This window comes from Sorghum bicolor, chromosome 9 (genome assembly GCF_000003195.3).
Source record: "Sorghum bicolor cultivar BTx623 chromosome 9, Sorghum_bicolor_NCBIv3, whole genome shotgun sequence".
Lineage (NCBI taxonomy): Eukaryota > Viridiplantae > Streptophyta > Magnoliopsida > Poales > Poaceae > Sorghum > Sorghum bicolor.
In genome coordinates, this window is record NC_012878.2 from 49,700,502 (window position 1) to 49,721,909 (window position 21,408).

The window sequence follows — 21,408 nt, forward strand, 5'->3', positions numbered from 1 at the left end:
AAGTTAGCACCGGACGCGTCCGGTGCACACCGGACTCATGCGCAGAGAGTTCCGCAAACTCGCAAGGTCACCGGACGCAAGCCACCGGACGCACCCTCAGCGTCCGGTGCTCACCGGACCCATGCGCAGAGAGGGTCGCAAAACGCCCGCACACCGGACGCTAACCACCGGATGCTCAAGCCAGCGTCCGGTGCCTATCGTCCGGTGCCTTACCCTAGCTGGGCCAGGCACTGTTTGCACCGGACGCTCAGACGCAGCGTCCGGTGCTCCAGAAGCCAGCGTCCGGTGAGTGTTTTCTCAGCGAGAAACACTCCCGCGACTTCTCCAAAAATTTCCCACCGGCGCAATAGAAAATATGCACTTCATTTTCTCGAAAAGCGCCGAATCCCGCCTCGCAAGCTCGGCGGGAGGGAGAGAGGAACCCATCCTCTCTCTACCCTTCAAACTTCAACTCCCTTCTCAAAGTGTGCCAACACCACAAAGTGTGTACCAACAAGTGCACGTGTGTTAGCATTTTCACAATCATTTTCTTTGAAGGAGTTAAGTTAGCTCACTAGGTTCTAAATGCATGCACATGAACAATGACACCTAGTGGCACTTGATAACCGCTTAGCCAAAGAATTCCCCTCTTTATAGTACGGCTATCTATCCTAAATGTGATCACACCCTATATGGTGTCTTGATCACCAAAACCAAAACCCTAAGCAATACCTTTGCCTTGATCTCCATAGGGTTTTGTTTTTCTCTTTCTTCTTTTCTAAGTTGAGCAATTGATCATCTTGTGGTCATCACCATCATCACCATGATCATTACTTGCTCCATCACTTGGCATGTACCAACCTCATTAAGTCTACACACACTTAGTATTGAGGTTAGTACTAGAGTTTCATCAATTATCCAAAACCAAACTAGGGCTTTCAAAGATGCAGTGTATTGAGACTTGTAGTGCGAGGAAGACTTACCCAGAACTCCTTGATAACCCTATTGGCCACATTGCCTTCTTGTGTGTCGGTGGCGGCCGTGTAGTGAGCAAACGTGTAGGCCGGCTCCTCCTTCCCCGCGAACTTGACAATTCTAGGGAAGTGTTCCCTGCACAAGAGACCTAGGATGCTGTTGACATAGCGAGTGCCACCACGTGCCCCTGATACAATAGTCCAGTTCCTGCAAAAGTCATTAAGAAAACATTTAAGTTTATATCTCCATGATCAACATACCATAGGAAGTAGTAATAGTATGTAAGTAACTTACTTAGTCCCCTCGGGACGAATCACAGCGCGTAGGGCTAGGTGTGGTGGCTGAGGGAGGGACGCGGGTCCTCGCAAGTAGACACTCGACGTAGTCGAGGAAGTGCTACCTCCAGTCCTGCCCTCGGCCCCTGCCTCCTCCTCCTCCTCCTCCTGCTCCTCCTCCTCCTGGACCATCTCAGCACCTGCCTCCTCCTCCACCTCGTCGTCGTCCTCCTCCTCCTCCTCTACAGGAGGCATCACAGGAGGAGGCGGCACCGGCTGGCGGCTCCTACGTCCACGCCTCCTCTGAGACGGCTCTTGAACGTCCTCTTCAACTACAGGACGCGTCCTTCGAAAGACGACGCCACACTCCTCTAACGGCCGGCCACCATCTTTGTTCAATGACCTGCAGTTCAAAGGAATAAAGAAGCAATTAGATATACATTCATAATAAATAAAGTATGACATGTATTACAAAATTATAAAGTATTTGCATGTACAACAAAATTAGAAAGTATTACATGTACCATCATAACTCTCATTATCACTATCAACATTATCGAAGTAATCATCATTATCCGAAGGAGAAGTGTCGTCGTTGTCATTGTCTTCATGTAATCGATCAAGCATTTGTAAGTCCTTTGCATTTCGCACCTCATCAGTTGCATCATCATCATCATCAACAACAACAACCACAACCACATCCATTCCTATCGCTTCAGTTAAGTCTATCACCAACCTCCCTTCTAGCTCCTCTTCTTGAAAGAACTCTCCTTCATACGTGTTTGGGTTGAAGTTGTAATCTTCATCGTTTGGTATAGGTAGTCGGCCGTGTGGCGATACCTTGTGCACAATGTACCAACCCTTGATATCATCATTGGTTTGGCAAGCATAGGAGAGATAATAAACCTGTGTGGCCTGTGACGCCACAATATACACATCTTCTCCTAGATAGGCAGAATCCTGTCGAATTTCGACAAGGCCGAGATGAGGGGTCTTTCTTGTTACTGTAGGATCAAACCAATGGCATTTGAATATGACAACATGAAGATTTGTGCATCCATAGAATGAAATTTCAAACATTTCTTCAACTCTTCCATAATAGTCTAGGCCATCAGTGCCATGCGTCAAAACTCCACTATTTGTGGTTCTTCGATTGGGCCGACTCCGCTCATATGTTGATGTGTGAAATCGATACCCATTGACATCATAACTAGTATATGACTTAACCTTAAAGGCTAGGCCGCCGGCAACCTGTCTGAGCTCATCACTCATAGACGCATCGGTGCAGGACTGCAAGTTCAAGCAGGATAGATCGCTCTATTAGTTGAACATACGAGGTACTGAATAAAAAGAGGTATTTTCAACAGTACCTTGGTTTTGAACCAACCAATGAAATCAGGGCTCCCTGGCCCCGCACCCTTTGAGAGAAGGGTATCTAATTCTTGCGGGGCAGGGTCCCTTGCTTGTTGCCAGTACTGATGAAGAAATTCCCTGTAACGAGAATCGAGGTTAGAAGGAGAATACTAAGGAATTATTGAAACTAGTCTGTTAAGAACTTACCCAATGTACGGGTCCACCTCGTAAAGGTTGGTCAAGACATATAGCATGATACAACGCCAGTCTTTCATCGTCAATTTCTTTGTGGTTGGTGCACTTGCCCTTCCGAGTTGGCCTCTGAAAAGGCTTAGGGTCAATTCATTTTCGTCTTCATTGTAACGAGGGGTTCGATTATGCACGCTTGGAAGCATCTCAGAATAGTACAATGTTGTGAAGTTTGAAACCTCCTCCAAAACGAATGCACTTGCAATGGAAGCCTCAATTTTGCTTTTGTTTCTGCATTTTTTGCGAACAGTCTTGAGTGTTCTCTCGACTATATAGCACCAATGGCCCTACACAGGCCCCCCCATTCGTGCCTCATACGGAAGGTGCAATATCAAATGTTGCATCGGATTGAAGAAGCTGGGTGGAAAGATCTTCTCTAGCCTACAAAGCAAGACAGGTGCCGCTTTTTCTAAGTCTTTAATCACGGTCCGAGATATTTCCTTGGCACAAAGCTGTCGGAAGAAGAAGCTCAACTCTGCCAACACTATCCATACACCCTCAGGGACAAAGCCTCGAACCATCGCCGGAAGAAGCTGCTCAATCCATACGTGAAAGTCATGACTCTTCATCCCGTTGACTTTTAGAGTAGTTAAGTTCACTCCCCTCCTCACATTCGCTGCATACCCATCAGGGAACATTAGCGTCTGAATCCATTGAAGGACTTCCCTCCTTTGTTTGGCGGTCAAGACTTAATCAGCCTTAGGTCGTTTCCAATTCTTTCCGTTTGCAGGAGGCTGCATCTCTTGAGTTGGCCTATCGCATAACGTTGCCAGGTCCACTCTAGCCTTAAGGTTGTCCTTTGACTTTTCAGTTTCCATCAGGGTTGCCCACAGTGCCTCGGCGACATTCTTTTCAGTGTGCATTACATCAATGTGATGTGGCATAAGAAGATCCTTATAATAGGGGAGCCTCGTCAAGCCCGACTTATGAGTCCACATATGATGCTCATTGTACCCTTCGAAACGATCAACTCCTTCCTCAGGCACGAGAGCCTCTATCTGATCATAAACCTCAGCACCAGTGAACATCTACGGTTGAGGATCTGTCACTACGACACCTTTCCTAAAGTTCTTAATGTCATGCCGAAATGGATGGTCAATAGGGAGGAATTGACGGTGTTGGTCAAAAGACGAATACTTGCCACCCTTGTTGAGCCAGATGAACTTCACACGATCCTTGCATAATGGACATATTCACACGATCACATGTGGAGATGTTTAGGTTTCTGAGGGTCCGACATGACGCCGTGCACGAAACTTTCTCAAAATTTTACCACAAGCTACACATGAGATGTGATGACACCTCATAAAGTTTTGCGATTTTTTGAACTCGTTTGGATTTTCTATAATTTAAAACATATTCCGCACTGTCTCAAAAGTCAGGGTTCGCGAATGAAACGTGCGAGAGCTAGGGTGTTTTCATGCACACGGCCTTGAATTAGCGTAAGTACCATGAATATCGACATTTCGTGCATAGAAATGCGTGATTTCATGCACTTAAGTTCTTACCTACATTTTTCAACAAACTCACTTAAATGAAAAAAAGCAAGAAATATAGCAAAATGTCTACAAACTAATCCATACTTTGACATGTTGTCATAGTAGGTGTAAGAAGGTCAGAGAAAAAGTTTGGTAGATAAAAACAAAAAAAAAGGAATTTTGCCGAGAGCCCTTGCCCTAGCTCTCGGCAAATACACCTCTTTGCCGAGAGCTGAGCCCTGGCTCTCGGCACAGACACAAGTTTACCGAGAGCCTAACGTTGCTCTCGGCAAAGGAAACATTGTTAACCCCGTCAGGCTCTTTGCCGAGAGCTCTAGCTAGGCTCTCGGCAAAGAGTCCACTATGCCGAGCATCTGCCTATGCCGAGAGTTATGCTCTCGGCAAAGACCTATTTGCCGAGAGTATTTCTTCGCCGAGAGTAACGGTTGGCAAATTTCGTGTTTGCCGAGAGCCCGATAGAACGCTCTCGGCAAACCTCAAAGCTCTAGGCAAATCTAGTGTTTCCCGTTGTGCTAGGCCTAGGATGTGTATTCAAATTTCAAAGGGTACTCTTTATTTATAGCCTAAATCTTTACATGAGCCTCAAATTGAGTTACTGAGACACTTATTTCGCTGCTGCTGCGACAGTAAAAATGATGACATCTGAACCTGTTACACATCACTACAACACGTACGGGCACCCTGCTGTCCCACTCCCATCATCATCATCTGATTATTCTATGTTTTCAACGACCTCAGCATCCTCCCCAGCCTTCGCCATTTCAACCTTAACAGAAGAAGGTTCTCCGGAAGCGGCATTGCTCGTGGATTCCTTCTTGCTAGCAGCGCCAACTCCCTTATTCATCCCCCTCCTACTCGTCCTGAGCTTCTCTGCCCACACCCCAACGCCCTCAGCAGCATCCTCCCCACCCTTGGCCATTTCAATCTTCACAGAAGGTTCCGCGGAAGCGGCATTGTCTGTCGTCGTCGATTCCTTCTTGCTAGCAGCGCCAAATCCCTTCAACCCCTTCTCAGACCCCCTCCTACTCGTCTTGACCTTCTCTGCCCACACCAGGACGCCCTTCTGCACATGATCGTTGAAGATCTCCTTCTTGTAGCAGCTCCCCATCTTTCGTGCAAAAAGGGAGCAAAGCATTTAATCATGCATCGGAATAGGAGTTTTTGAGGATAACAGTCTGTATAAACAATGCGTATCTGAAGTCTGAAAACGCTGGCGTACCTGAGTTACAATTGCATACAGAGGCAGGGTGACGTAGCTACATATAAGCTGAATAACAACCCTTCAAGTACAAGGCGTGTCAAGAGAAACTGAGACTTGCATTTTCCCTATGGCATGAATGGACAATAGCTGGAGGAGTTTGAAATGATTAAAAATACCCCATGACAAGCCTCGTCGCGATGAAACCAACAGACTCCATGATGCATGAGTCGAATCCGTAAGTTGTCTAGAAACATTAATAAAGGAGGGTCAACAATGCTGTTTGTGATGAGTTACCACATCTCCGTGCGCTTTACAAATGGTGCATTGAAAATGCTTACCAGTATCCAGAAGAAAAACGCAATCTCAAATGAGTTCTGAAACAGGATGAAGTGGATCAGGTAAAGGATAATCCTAGGCTTGCCGAACCAGAAGTGTTCATCTGATGGTTTTACGATCACATCGTCCTCGATAGCTGTGTGCTTCTTAGCTACATCATGGACTAGCTCAGCTATGATGTGCTCCAGCTTAGTGCCAACAGCTAACAGAAGCTGAAACAAGTAAAGAGTTGTCCAGTAAGCAGGTAATACTAACTAGGCACGCATTGGTCAAGGATCATCAACAGTTAATAATTCACTTCATCAGGACGCTGAGAAAATCAGTACACGGTGAAAGGGTACCAGGTTTGGTTCCCCTGTAAAGGCCAAGCTAAAATGGTGAACATCAGGCAAGTATGACATATTTCTCCAATGCAAGAGTTTATGGGTCCTTTTTAGCGATCTTCATAATTTAGACATTAGAGAAAAAACTAGATTGACACTTTAAAACAACAAAATATAAGCATTTTTTTCGAACACGCAGGAGATCCACATATGTCATTATATTAAGCAAGGAGAAAAATACGAGATACGAAGCGGTAGTGTGCGGAGAAAAGAAAAATATGAGCACTTACAATAAGGGGAAGGAAAGAAATCCAGAAGTATACGTGCCAACCTGCAGATTAATGGAAATGAGTGGTAAGTTGTTTTCAGAAGCTTAAATACATACTGAAATATTACAACAATACCGCTGTCAGTTGAACAGGACAAATTAACTCGTCCTGCACAAAGACAGGGCAGGAAAATAGAAATAATAATGGCCTTTCTGTGTTAACATAGGATAGCTAAGTTTTACCGTCAACATTCAGGAATAGAAATATCACCACGAAGATCCACAAGTACCAGCTAAAAAAAGGGAATAGAAACAACATGGTTATGTTTTTTATTCAGGAAAGAAGATCTGCATCAAACTTTAAAAAGAATATATAGACATGTCTACCACTCATTGAATTACCTGATGCCTACTACTTTCCTAAAATCAGCTTCTAAAGCCCTTACCATGTATCCATAGAAATCAAATTTTGGGTTGGAAGGGCAGTGAGTCTGTAATGAGGGGAAAAAAAAACCATGTTTACAGGCCAGGAAAGAACACAATATGTCAATATTAGCTTATCATCTGGGCAGATGCTTACCATGATAAAACCATGACGCATTGTGTTGTAATCTGATTTAGATACCGCTCTATAAAACTGCTTAAGAAAAGAATGCTGAAAAAGAAAGGAAAGTGAAGGCTAATAAGTTCACCAACGCAGTCTTTTGTAAGAAGTTCACCAATAGTAATAGAAAGCAATTGCCACAAGATAATAAAAAAAACATGTATGCAAACTTGACTAATAAACGAAGTTAGGCAACATAAGATAGAAGATAAAAGAAGACATGAAATGCATTACTTACCAGCCAACTCGATATTATAGAATCTTTACCGAATTCGTCATGGGTTACCTTCTTATGCCCTGAAATTTCAGTCCATTTTATATTCAACAAAAATATAAGTGACTCTTCTTTTGCGAGTAAAAATAAACATATGAACATCTTTTTTTAAATAAACCAGGCAGAAGAGCTGGCTATATTAAAAAGAAGTTCAATCCAGACTGGATAATAAAACAAGAGAAACCCAATAGAGCAACATGATTCCACTGACAACTAAAAACAACTGCACCAAATGGTTGGACTGGAACATCAACAGGGCCCAAACAACATATACTAGGCTATTTATATCCTTATGGAAGTACCAAGAGGGCAAGAGGTACCCCAAATTATAATTAGGGAGACACCAACACCAAAAGTACTGTAGTAAATAGCACCTTAATCAGTACCGCAAATACTAAATTTTGATACCTCCCATGTTATATATAGTTTTGGTACCTTTTCAAGGATCATAAAAGACCAGCGAAACAAAGAAGCTCCTTAAGGCTCCGTTAGTTTACGTCATTCCCAGCCAGGAGTGGCCAGGAATGGTCCAGCGTTGTACAAAGTACTAAAGAAATGGCATGCCAGGATTGAATCCAGGCCGGGTTGGTCCACAACCGAACGGAGCTAAAGACTAAAGACTAATTCAAATGCGCGCAAGTGTGGTCCCGCAATAAAATATGAGTAACAAGCTAGATCTTGATACCATTTTCAGCAGCATCTTTCTGAATTTCATCCTCCCACCGTTTCCATCGGTGTATCTGAATAATCAAATACAGTAAGAAATAGACAGCAAAAGTTCTATGAAAGAGTTCTGCTGCTAAACTGCAAATACCAAGAACTGCATACCTGTACACTTCCTAAAAGCATAGTTGTGCAGCTGAAAAGAACATGTGTGATTGCCATAACAAATATGAAAATGTGCAGCTGATGTGTGGCTTCAAGGGACAGAAGTGGAACTTTCCCCTGTAAAAAACAAACAGTACAACTTAAGATATATACCATTATAAAACTAAAACGTAACTAAAAAGAAACACCTCGATTGACGAATCCTTTTAGCATCATTTACTAGTTAATTAAGAGAGAGAAAAGAAGGTATCAGTTATCCTCTACCTAAAAAAAATGTAGCTACAACGCCTAAAACTAATTAAGTTGTAGGAATGTCGTTTTCACTAAAAAGGGTTAACAACATAAGCAAAGAACATCATGGTAAAACACTTGAATGTTTTAATCAACCATGTGCCCATCTGATCTTAGAAAGTACGTACAGTTATCCTCTGGAAAAATAGTACTGTAATCATCAGTTCTAATTGTCTAAATAAATTCCCAATCTAACAGAAACTGACAGACTAGATAAAGACATCATGCCAACTCTCCTTTCTTTATGTCCCTGTCTCCCCACCTGAATTGATTATAGTATTCCAACCTAGAAGTTAGCCCAAAGCCCCAAATATAGAAAATTTAGAAATTGACAGCATGCAGAACATGGCATCATCACATTCTCAGACTGAAAAAAAAAACATTCATCGTGTTTAGCTGGTCTAGCCAAGCATTCCAGCTATGGGAGCTAGTCCAACAAATTAGTTGGTGGAGGACGCAAGTCAAAATCATATCTTACCAACATTCATCTAACTGACCACCATAGCTCAAACAGAAAAAAATTGTAATAATGGACAATAAGATTTTTATTCCAAAATTCTAATTCCAGAGTCTGATCACCTTATTATGGCAGTGCTCAGACAAAACGTTTGCACTCAGCAGCCGCCTACCGATCCTGCCAAGGGTAGTCCCAACAGCAACGAAATGCTTCTTGGTGGCATGTCGCCTACCGGCGTGCACATCTGGCTTCTTGCATGGCAGCATGTCGAATGTCCATCCTTCAGGGATGCATGTCTTCTGGATGCTCCCCTGGAACACCGTCAACAGCAGGGAGATGAACCCCAGAAGCATCAACTCTGCATAACATCACACAAAGGTTTGTGCCGTAAACATCATATCTTTATCTTATCCCCTAGCCGTATAGTACTTCTGTAACATCGACGGGTGAGAGGCCGTTTGGATGGTTGCCGTTCAATTGCGTCTTGCGACGGAACGATCCGTTCTGGCACTCACAGTTGTATACACAAAATTCCTGCCTTCTCTTCTTAATCAAATATGGGCCTTGATCCGCTATAGCGAAAAAAATCTTTATCTTACCCGGAATCATAGAAAAGGAAAGGAAGACTTCCAAGAGCCTTTCTATATTCTTCGTTTTTGCTAAGAATTAAGATTCTGATGAAAAAAGTACGCTCCAACATCTTTTTATTTAGATCTCTAAATATTGTCATTTTCTGTTCTAGGATTTTGATCTCGTTAGTCAAATATAGAGAGCAAGTTTGGCTCTCTTGAGTGGCATAAGATATAGAAAAGCTATTAGAGGATGAAATAATATAGAAAACAAGTTTTAATCAAATAGCTATCCAAAGGATGATTTAGAGAGTGGATTTAAGAAAACACTCTTGGAGATGCTCTAAGATTTCGCACCGGGGTCATTGCATTGCTGTTATATAAATCACAAAAGTTTTTTCATAGATGCATTTTTAAATAGCGCAATCCACCTCGGTCAGCTTCTCCAAAGGAACATCAGTCCCCGATATTCTTAGTAGTCAAACCATAATGCTAATAATGTGGAAGATATTCTTAGTAATCAAACCATAATGGGGAAGACTGTTTGTATGTGAGTTTCATCCCTATAAAACTTATTTTATCCTGCAAAACTTTTATCTTCTCTTTTCATCTATATATACCATGTCATATCAATTATCTCAGAAGCGAAAAACAAGGAGGAGGAGAAATATAATTGAGGCACCTTCTTTGACCTTGAGCAGCGCCTCATAGAGCGGGCGCCTCTGGTTCTTCTTCTGGAGCTTCTGCAGGACATGACAGACCGGTCAGACACCCAGATTAGCCGCGCCATGGCCGTCAGCAGGAGATCGATCGAGTATATATGAAATAAACCCTATCGAAGAGAACCGTCGAGCAAATCCTCCATGGAAGCAGAGCATGCATTGCATACACACCTTGCCGAGGTAGTGGAGGCCTCGCTCGGCCAGGAGCGAGAGGAGCACAATGAGCGAGCAGACCCCCGCGACGATCCACGTCGGTGTGAACTCCAGCGCCGTCGCCTCCGTCTCCTCGTCGTGCGCCATTCAGCCCACTACTCCTGCTGCTGTCCTGCCGAAAGCTAGCGTCGAAATAGAGGAGGAAACGTGAAGCGTCTCGCCTCTCCCGGAAGGAAACGCGCGGCAGATCGACTCGCTTCGGCTAGTTGGCCGGTGCTGCAGCTGCATGCTGTACCTGTATATATATATATCCCAAGTATCCAACGGCTGCTATTCAGCAGCTTGAATAGCTGTTACTACACAATCGAGGTTCGAGCTGATGATTGCAGCTTGGATGTGTCCCAAGTTTCCATTTCCACCTTCATATTCGAGGCTCGAGCTCATCGCAGCGTCCGGGCAGCTTGAGGAGCGAGCCGATCTTCTAGAGATATATATAGAGTATATCCAGACGACCCGGCAGCATAGATGAATGGGAGCACGCAAGGACTGTTAAGGGAGTGTTTGGTTGGAAGGACGGTTTAATAGATAATATAATATATTTATAACTATAGCAATTAGTGTCTAATCATAAACTAATTAAACTTAAAAATCGTCTTACAAATTATTCTCTAATTAGATTTTTTATTTCATAAATATACTTTATACATTTGTCTAAACATGCTATTGCTGGCTTGTTGTATACCTAGACCTAGACCTAGGCACCGCCACAGTTTTTTTTTGCAGTTTTGCACTTGTGGGAACAGCACTTTTTTCTTTTTTGGAAAAATTGGGAACAACAGTTATCAATCCCGTTGTAGAATGACACATCTGTTTGGGAACCTAGGACAATAATATCTAAGAGAAACGAATAGATATATCTAGTAGCCTGAATGCCTTGCACGCAACATACACACATCCGGCCAATGTACGATGCCAATATGAATATGCCGGGTGTGATGAGGTAAGCGGTGGCGCCACAGTTTGTCTTACGATCGTCAGTTCGTCACTGGGACGGTGAGAGCAACGGGCAGCCAAAGGGTTTGGAAAAGACTGCATCCAGATCACTCACCATCATCGGAGCATCAGCTGGCAGACTGGAGCTAGCAGTGGCGGAACCTTTGATTAAGCAGGGTTGAAATAAATATGATCATATTTTTTAGAATGATAATATATATATATATAATTATGTGTTTGAAGAACTTTTAAAAATATATTACACTATTTCTTACTAAAATAACATATTTTAACAAAAAATAGGTAAAACTGATATTACTTGTGCTATAAATATCAATATTTATATAGGTATTTATATGAAATCACTGTGCTTGGGTGGGGGGGGGGGACACCCCCTGTTCCGGCAGTGGACTGGAGTCAGCTTTCTCCAAGCAAACGAAAAGGTTTTGTTCCTCTGTTCGCCCTTGACAATTGTGGAAAAAACTTTGGGTCATGGTCTCTTTGAAATTTCACCACAATTAAACTATAGAACCTGCAATTATGAATTGTTCCATTTAATTACAGAAAAAATAGATCTAAAGTTATAGCAAAAACTTTATACTAAAGCATACCATATTATATGTTAATTGTATAGATCTACTCATGTTGAGTCCAAAAAAAATAAAATTTCTATTATATAATTTTTTTTGTGATTTACTATGATTTTTTTAAAGATTCAGCCAAAATAAATAATAAAATAGATAAAAGATAAAACCACTTTCAAAACTACTTATAATAAGACGAGGTACGTGTTGACGGTCAATAACTATGAAATCCGATTGCCAATTACTACCAAAGATAGAGAAATTCAGCAAGCCAACCTCACTTATGCCTTTATTTCTAACTTAGTTCCACATATATTTGGAGAATTGTATTTTTACAGGTCATGAACATGAATACATGAGGAGTATTCATCAAAAGGTGCTTTTCAACTCACAAACGTGCAAAGAACAAGAATACATCATCCTAACATGTATCAACAAGGTGCAACGTCCGAAGACTAGACCAGGAGCCACCACGCAAAAGGCGGTGGCCGAGAGGTGGTGGCCAGGGTTCGGCCGACCCCCTCATAGATCCTCTCGCCACCGACCTTCATGAGTGGTCGTATGTCGATGTATGAAGGCAGTTCCCTACATGTTCCCGCGCAAACCCTGGACAACACCGCCTTACCTCCTGTTTAAATAGGGGCTCCACCCCCTCTCATTTTATCATCAAGAAGGAGGTTCATTAGTATTAGTAGTTCTAGATTAGCTCCCTTCCATTAGAATAAGAGTGGTGTGTGAGAGAGAGAAGAGCAAGAGAAGAAGCCAAAGCCCTGAGCGACTCTTCGAGTGTAGCTTTTACACTTAAAAGAGGACCTAGAGCTAGCGACTCCTCTGCTTGTACCTCTATAAGAATCTTACGCTTTGGAGTAAGGATCTTATGTTATCCTTTGGTTATTTAAGTTAAAGAAGTTACCTTTGTGATATTATAGGAGTAAGGATCTTATGTTATCCTTTGGTTATTTAAGTTAAAGAAGTTACCTTTGTGCTATTATAGCTTGTGTGATCGACGTTCGTTCCAGTAGCGAATGCTCTAGTAGAAGGGCCCTGATAAAGACGGATGACCCTTGCATGCACACTAGAGTAATAGCGAACAGCGTAGACGTGGTGTTTAGGTTGGACATTATCTTCGGTTTGCCTCTCTCCGGTTGAGGGGATAGCGGCAGGTGGTGACCACCCTGACCGTTCTTAGCATTCCCCCGTTTGACTTGAGGTAGAGCTTTGACCGGCATTGCTTGGTAGACCAACCATACTTTGGAGCAAGTTGCGGTAAAACAAAGTTATCTTCATTTAAAATACTTAATCGTAGAAAAACCTCATCACCATCATTTAAAAGACTAATTAAAGAGTCTAGTTCAACTGTCCTGAAAAATACGATACCCTGAATACTTTCGGTTTCGGGTGAAGTGCTACAACGATGTATTCGTGCGCTTACAAATTCTTCTGTATGCGTTAAGAAACACTAATAGTAAGTTAAATGGTCTTAAAAATTGAGGGGGGTGTTTTGAGTTTAGAGAAAAAAGACTTTCGCAAATATTGATGAATGTAATGTGGACTTTTTCCTAGTATAAGTATAGGACTCTGGTTCCTACTGGACTAATAACAGACAAGGCTAACGGGCCTAAACTCACCCACTCCTATTAGGAGGCCAGGGTCCAGGTCATGACATGCACAGACCACAAAAATGGCTTCAAGATACTACGAGTCTACGACAAACACTTCGCGGCTGCTGCAACAACTATCTACAAAAAAAAAAATGATGGCATATGAACATGTTACATCATTACAACACGGGAACCCTACTGTCCCATCACTGATCACCCTGTGTTTCCAACGACCTCAACATCCTCCCCCTCAGCCTTGGCCATTTCAATCTTAACAGAAGGTCCTGCCGAATCGGCATTGATCGTCGATTCGTTCTTGCTAGCAGCTGCAGCTCCCTTCAGTCCCTTCCTCATCTTGACCTTCTGAGCCCAGCCCAGGACGCCCTGCTGCACATGCTCGTTGAAGATCTCCTTCTTGTAGCAGCTGCCCATCTTTATGCACAAGGGAGCAAACGTTTAATCATCAGAATAGGAGTTTTTTTTAGGATAACAGTCTGTGTAAACAAACCATATGTGAACGCTGACGCACCTGGGTTACAATTGCATACAGAGGCAGGGTGCTGTAGCTACACAGAAGCTGAATAACAACCCTGCAAGTACAAAGCGTGGATACAAGTGTCAAGAGAAATACTGAGGCTTGCCTTTTCCTCATGGCATAAATGGACAATAAACTGGAGGCATTTGATTTGAAATGATCAAAATACCCGATGACAAGCCTCGGCACAATAAAACGAACTTGTCCCATGATGCATGAGTCGAATCCATAAGTGCTCTAGAAAAGATAAGGAGGGTCAACAATGTTGTTTGTGCTTAATTATCACATCTCACTGCAATTTACGAATGATGCATCAAACTGCTTACCAGTATCCAGAAGAAAAATGCAATCTCAAATGCATTCTGAAAGAGGATGAAGTGGATCAGGTAAAGGATAATCCTAGGCTTGCCGAACCAGAAGTGTTCATCTGATGGTTTTACGATCACATCACCCTCGATCGCTGTGTGCTTCTCAGCTACATCATGGGCTAACTGAGCTATGACATGCTCCAGCTTGGTGCCAATAGCTAACAGAAGCTGCAAGAAATAAAGAGCTGTCCAGTAAGCACCTAATACTGAATAGGTATCAAGTGGTCAAGGATCATCAACACTTATTGTTCAGATATGTGCAAAGCCCAGCCTATAATTAAAGCAAATGATGGCAACGTATCATATGCAACCCAGCTTCGTGTGCAACCTATGCAACCACCAATTAAGGCCACAGGATTTAGATCCAATGTCTGAGGTTTTTTTCACTTAAACCCCTCCACCTGTGGGTTTAAATCTAACCCGTGTGTATCCAGATGGGAGGGTTTAAGTGAAAACAACCTCAGATGTTGGATCTAGATCCTGTGGCTTTAATTGGTGGTTGCATAGGTTGCACACGAAGCTGGGTTGCACATGATACGTTCCCTCAAATGATTCATTTCATCATGATTTTGAGAAAATCAGTACACGGTAAAAGGTAAAATCAGTGCATGGTACAAAGGGTAAAATCAGTACACGGTAAAAGGGTACCAGGTTTAGTTCCCCTGTAAAGGCAAAGCTAAAATGGTCACAAGTGAACATCAAGTAAGCAAGTATTGACACATGTCTCCAATGCAAGAGTTGGTGGGTCCTTTTTAGCGATCTTCAAAATCTAGACATTAGAGAAAACTAGATTGGCACTTTAAAACAACAAAATATAAGCACTTACAAAAAGGGGAAGGAAAGCAATCCAAAAGTATGTGTGCCAGCCTGCAGATTAATGGAACAAGTGGTAAGTTGTTCTAAGAAGCTTAAATACATACTGAAATATTACAATTGTACCTAGCTGTCTGTTGATAAAGACGAATTAACTCGTCGTGCACAAATACAGCGCAGGAAAATAGAAATAATAATGAAGGTCTTTTCTGTTAACAAAGGATAGCTAAGTTTTACCGTTAACATTCAGCAACAGAAATATCACCACAAAGACCCACAAGTACCAGCTACAAGGGAATAGAAACAACATGGTTAAGTTTATTCAGGAAAGAAGATTTGCATCAAACTTAATAAAAGAATATATAAACATGTGCACCATTCTATGGATTACCTTATGCCTACTACTTTCTTAAAATCAGCCTCTAATACCCTTACCATGTATCTATGGAAATCAAAATTTGGATTTCCAGGGCAGTGAGTCTGCAACGAAGGAAAAAAAACCTTGTTTACAGGCCAGGAAAACTCAACATTAGCTTATCATTTGGGCCGATCCTTACCATGATAAAACCAAGACGCATTGTGGTGTAATCTGATTTAGATACTGATCTATAAAACTGCTTGCCAAAAGAATGCTGAAAAAGAAAGAAAAGTGAATACGGTCTTCTGTAAAAAGTTCACCAATGGTAACAGAAAGCAATTACCACAAGATAAAAAAAATGTGTATGCAAACTTGACTAATAAACGAAGTTCTGCCACATACAAAAAGATAGAAGATAAAAGAATACATGTAACACATTACTTACCAGCCAACTCAATATTTTAGAATCTTTGCCAATACCCTTAAAACGTTTCTTGATAAATTCATGATGACGTACATGGGTTACCTTCTTAGGCCCTGAAATTTCAGTCCATTTTATATTCTAAAAAAAATAAGTGTTTCTTCTTTTTATGAGCAAAAATAAACATATCATAAAGAAAAATATAAACATATCATAAAGAACACCCTTTATATGATCCTTATTATAGAAGTACCAAAAAGTACCACTAATTATAATTAGGGAGGCACCGACACCAAAATTTAGTCACTAGCACCAGAAATCGGTACCACATATACTAATTTTTGGTACCTCCCATGTTATAGTTGGGTACATTTTCAAGGAGCATAAAAGATCTCAAAACAAAGAAGCTCCTTAAATTAATTTGCAGTCACACAAGAAGACTAAAGAGTAAAGACTACTTCAAATGCAAGTGTGGAACTGCAATAAAATATGAGTAACAAACTAGATCCTGATACCATTTCCAGGAGCATCTTTTTGAATTCCATTCTCCCACTGTTTCCATTGGTGTATCTGAGTAATTAAATACAGTTACAAACAGACAGCAAAAGTAGTTGCTGCTAAACTGCAAGGCATGCCAAAAGCTGCGTACCTGTGCACCTCCTAAAAGCATAGTTGTGACGCTGAAAATAACATGTGTGATTGCCAGAACAAATATGAAAATGTGCAGCTGATGTATGGCTTCAAGGGACAGAAGTGGAACTCTTCCCTGTAAAAAACAAACAGTAGCTTAGATACACCATTAAAATTAAAACATTAGTAAGAAGAAACACCTCGATTGATGAATCCTTCTAGCACCATTTCTAGTTAAGAGAGAGAGAGAGAGAGAAAATAAAGGTATGAAGTTATCATCTATGCTAAAAAGGAAAGGTAGCAAAATCTAAGTTGTAGGAAGGTTGCTTTCAATCTAGGACTACTCTAAAAAGGAGAAACATATTAGGCAAGCACGTGATGATAAAACACTGGAATGTTTTAACCGATCATGTGCTCTAAAAAACATAGTACTGCAATCATCAGTTTGAATTGTCTAAATAAATTCCTCATCTAACAGAAATTAACAGATTTATACTAGAGAAAGGCATCATGCCAACCCTTCTTTTCTGTCAATGGTTCCAACTGCCAACTACTACCAAGTCTCATGTACCAGTCTCTCCACCTGAATTACAGTATTCCAACTTGGAAGCCAGCCCAAAGCGACAAACATAGAAAATTAGAAATTGACAGCAGAACATGGCTTCATTACGTTCTAAATAAAACTGAAAAAACATTAATCATGTTTAGTTGGTCTATCCAACATGATTCCAGCTATGAGGTCCAACAAATTATTTGGTGGATGCAAGTCAACGTCATATCTTACTAACTTTCATCTAACCAACTGTCACGGGTCAGATAAAAACAAAAATAATTGTAATGGACACCAAAATTCCAATTTCCAAGAGTCTGATCACCTTCTTATGGCAGTGCTCAGCCTCAGCAGCGCCTTCACTCAGCAGGCGCCTACCGATCCTGCCAAGGGTCCCGACAGCAACGAAATGCTCCGTGGTGGCGGCCTCATTGGCCTTCTCATCTGCCTTCTCGCATGGCAGCATGTGGAATGTCCAGTGTTCAGGGATGCATGTCCTCTGGATCATCCCCTGGAACACCGTCAGCAGCAGGGAGATGAACCCCAGAAGCATCAACTCTGCATCACACAAAGACAGAGACAAAAAGTTCAAGTTTGTGCGGTGCCGGTGAACATCTTTATCTTATCAAGAATCATAGACGAAAGGAAAGGGAGACGAAGATTTTTGCACCACGCCCATTTGTTTGGTCACCGCAGAGCTTGAGAAAGTTACATCCTTTTGCCGTTAAATCACAAAAGTTTTTTTGCCGAGATGCATTCTTAGTGTGTAATAGAGAACCAACCATCGCAATCAAACATTCTTTGAACCAGTCACCCGGTTTCAAGGAAACCCATGAAAGAAAAATAACAAAATTTTATACCAAAAGTTTTTTTTTAATAAAAAATAAAGATTTCTTTGTCATCCTCTTCTCCAGAGGAGAACCAATCATCTGTGTTTGTTATCGGAAAAAAAATCACCAGTGTTCTTAGTAATAATCAAACCATTTGTGCATGCAATCCTCCTGCGATAAGCGTCGGAGCGAAAGAAACGAGATGGAGAAGAAATGGGGGGCACCTTCTTTGACCTTGAGCAGCGCCTCGAAGAGCGGCTTCTGGTTCTTCTTCTTGAGCGTCTGCAGGACACGACCGAGGCCGGCCGGTCTCCCAGATCAGCCGCCATGGACGACGACAGCATATCGAACAGAATGGCTGAGTGAATCCAGGAAAAAACAGAGCATGCATACACACCTTGCCGAGGTAGTGGAGGCATCGCTCGGCGACGAGCGAGAGGAGCACGATGAGCGAGCAGACCGCCGCGACGATCCACGTCGGTGTGAACTCCAGCGCCGCCGCCTCGCCGTCGGCCGCCATCGCCGCCCGTGCCAGCCCCTTCCCCCCGCAGAAAGCGTCGAAATAAAGGGCTCGCGTCTCCCACGTGAACCGACCGTCTCGCCGCTCCCGGAACGAAACGCTCGGGCGGCGCGGCGGGGCGCGGAGGCGGAAATGGAAGGAGCGGCGCTACGCGCTAGGACTGGAAGCTGAGAACTGAGCAACTGCTCCAGTCCAGGCTACAGTAAAGAGTGAGAATTAGCCGCGGGCGGTCCACCGACCACCGTGTTTGTTTTTGCCTTTCTTTCTTTTTTTTTTCCCGGCAATGGCTTCACTGCTCGCAGCTAGGGACTTACTCGCATTCAAATTTTTGTTCCAACATGCTCCTTCAATTCCAAATTATAAGATACAGTATTTGATTTTTATTATCTCAAGTTTAATCATTTATCTTATTTAAAATTTTTATATAAACATATTAGTTAAATTTAAGTAATTTTTGAAGAATTTTATTAATAAACCAGGCCACAATAAAAAATTAACATTTTACGTAAATTTTGAATAAGATGAGTGGTCAAACTTGGTATTAAAAAAATTAAACATCTTTTAATTTGGGATGGATTAAGTAGTAATAATAACTATTATTTAATAGATATTTCTTGCCTTTTGATATTTTTCTTTTTCCAACGTTGTATATCTTTATTTCTTTCTATTTATTCTTTTTTATTTTTTGTGGACTAAACATTTTTTTACTGTTTCTTAATTCGTGTGTCTAAATCTAAACAGCCTGGTCGCTGTAGCTTCTTATAGGCTATAGTTGTCCAAGTAGCTGCAGCGAACAGAACCAAAAACATCAAAATGAGTAGTGTGTTTGGGATACAGTTTATAAATTGTTTAAAAAATAATATTTTTTTCTAGCCACGTTTCTCACGTAGCCTCTGTTTTTTACTACAAACAAATAGAGATGCCATGGCAGAATAATTTATTTTAATTAATTTTTTTTCTCTATCTGCACGGTTTTCGTGAAAACGTTTCTAGGAAGCAGTAAACTCTTTACGCGTTGTTTTTCTGCGCAGACCTAAAATTTGTTTTCTCCTCAAAAAAAAAAAAAATTGTGGAAACTGATGTTGACTTAGAGTGCCTTGGGAGCAAGGGAACAGACCGTGGTTCGAAGCGACGGGAATCGGTCACGGATGTGCTTCTCCAAAGGTCTTCCTACTTTCGAGAAAAAGGCGCCGTAGTACATGAGTACTCCTTCCGTACTTTTAGCAGGGTATTAAGTTATTTTAGATTTAATTAGCTTTATATAGAAAATTATAAATACTTGTGATATCAAATAAATGTTATTGGATCTATTATTCAAACTTTCATTGTATTCTTCTATACTACTCCCCTTTACGAAAGAATCAATTTCTAGAATTCGTGTGAGTCAAACTTTTTTTAAGTTAGACTTACTTTATAGAAAAGAGTAACAATATCTATGATATAAAATGCACATCATATGAAAATATATTTTATGATGAATCTAATAATATTAATTTGATACCATAAATCTTAGTATTTTTTTAGAAATTTGATCAAAGTTTAAAAACTTTGACTTAAGACAACTCTAGAAATTGACTCTTTTGTAAACGGAGAGAGTACATATCTTTAATCTACCTCCCTCAAAAAGAAATGATGTTTTTAACATTCTTAGGATAGATTAATGACAATATTACTCATGTATATTGAAGGTGATCCATGCTAATTAAACAGATATTAATTAAAAGAAATATATCAAGGGATGCAAACCGCACAATCTGATATGGGTCCAACATAGTTCCAAAAGCTAAAACGTAAAAAAAATGTATAATTTTGAATCCTAAAACATTAAGTTTTCTATTATGAAGAGAGGGAGTAACTAATATCTTAGAAAATGGAGTATTTCTCGTCTAGAAATGATAAGCGCACTTGGTCAGGAACCACGGCTTTTATACAAACAGATTTTGATATTTAATTTACCTTCATACAAAGATGTTTTGATATTTAATTTGTCTTAAATTATTGTAGATAACTGTGAAACAATTGATATCATCTCAAAGACACTTAATTTAATTAATTATTGGTTAGATTTTTGTAAAATTTGCCTTTTCTCTAATCAAATACTCTTTATGATTCTTAGATGCGGGGAGTATAGTTATCCTTTAAATGTATGATATTGTGTGAATTAACACGTGCATATGTATTATATATTTGATCCAATTCCTCCAGATATGTCAAATTTTTTAAAGAGGGGGAGGGGGGGCAAAAGGAATATGCGAACTCGGATGCGCTTGCCATGACGACAGAATTGTGTAGCTATTACTTTCTTAGGGCACTCACAATGCAAGACTCTATCACAGAGTCCAAGACACTTAATTACATATTATTTATGGTATTTTGATGATGTGGCAGCATATTTATTGAAGAAAGAGGTAGAAAAAATAAGACTCCAAGTCTTATTTAGACTCCAAGTCCACATTATTCGAGGTAATAAATAACTTTAGACTCTATGATAGAGTCTGCATTGTGAGTGCCCTTAGTACAAAGATGTGCAATCTTCAGACTATCTCCAATAACACCATCCAAAATGCAAGACTTGTTCGACCTTTGGATAGCACTACACTCAAAGGGTCTAATACTCATTCGATATCTGAAAGAGCATCTAGGCCCCTAGTGGTTTTGGTGATTAGTGACAATGTTGATTACTATGACTAACGTGTGTTTTGCAGAGGCAAAGTCATTGGTAAGGTCATGGTAATAGGTACTCGATAGACAGGGACCTACATGCCTACTTAATAGTGGAAATCGTTTCGGTTTTCAAAGGATGGTTGGACATCGTCAAAACTAGACTAGGTCTAAGTGCCATATGGTGA

General features: G+C 41.1%; 2 protein-coding genes across 3 annotated transcripts; both read right to left on the minus strand.

Moving 5' to 3' along the window:
• LOC8085146 (MLO-like protein 1) lies at positions 4,859-10,613 on the minus strand. Its single transcript, XM_021448249.1, has 14 exons — positions 10,375-10,613; positions 10,164-10,224; positions 9,035-9,270; positions 8,165-8,281; positions 8,022-8,076; positions 7,301-7,359; positions 7,039-7,113; positions 6,861-6,949; positions 6,702-6,751; positions 6,481-6,521; positions 5,870-6,079; positions 5,708-5,775; positions 5,550-5,610; positions 4,859-5,438 (listed from the first exon to the last, which is right to left on the minus strand). Exons 1-14 carry the CDS (start codon positions 10,501-10,503, stop codon positions 5,043-5,045), a joined length of 1,647 nt encoding a protein of 548 aa, XP_021303924.1. The 5' UTR covers positions 10,504-10,613; the 3' UTR covers positions 4,859-5,042.
• On the minus strand, positions 13,465-18,793 carry LOC8054974 (MLO-like protein 1). 2 transcript variants are annotated; one of them, XM_021447829.1, is made up of 14 exons: positions 18,437-18,791; positions 18,264-18,321; positions 17,535-17,767; positions 16,679-16,795; positions 16,545-16,599; positions 16,054-16,145; positions 15,808-15,882; positions 15,642-15,730; positions 15,488-15,537; positions 15,264-15,304; positions 14,396-14,605; positions 14,239-14,306; positions 14,064-14,124; positions 13,465-13,966 (listed from the first exon to the last, which is right to left on the minus strand). In XM_021447829.1, exons 1-14 carry the CDS (start codon positions 18,557-18,559, stop codon positions 13,748-13,750), a joined length of 1,491 nt encoding a protein of 496 aa, XP_021303504.1. In that variant the 5' UTR covers positions 18,560-18,791; the 3' UTR covers positions 13,465-13,747. The 2 variants fall into 2 exon arrangements, with proteins under 2 accessions (XP_021303504.1, XP_021303503.1); XM_021447828.1 differs by having other exon boundaries at positions 14,064-14,306; positions 18,437-18,793.

Bases quoted from the DNA above. Each gene is read 5' to 3' on its own strand.
- LOC8054974 (XM_021447828.1), bottom strand. From the start codon at position 18,559: ATGGCGGCCGACGGCGAGGCGGCGGCGCTGGAGTTCACACCGACGTGG. The intron at 18,322-18,436 runs GTGTGTATGCAT...CGTGTCCTGCAG, and splicing joins GCCTCCACTACCTCGGCAAG to ACGCTCAAGAAGAAGAACCA. The intron at 16,796-17,534 runs GTGATCAGACTC...TGTTTTTTACAG, and splicing joins CTGAGCACTGCCATAAGAAG to GGAAGAGTTCCACTTCTGTC.
- LOC8085146 (XM_021448249.1), bottom strand. From the start codon at position 10,503: ATGGCGCACGACGAGGAGACGGAGGCGACGGCGCTGGAGTTCACACCG. The intron at 6,752-6,860 runs GTAATTCAATGA...CCCTTTTTTTAG, and splicing joins AGGAAAGTAGTAGGCATCAG to CTGGTACTTGTGGATCTTCG. The intron at 6,522-6,701 runs GTAAAACTTAGC...ATTAATCTGCAG, and splicing joins TCTATTCCTGAATGTTGACG to GTTGGCACGTATACTTCTGG.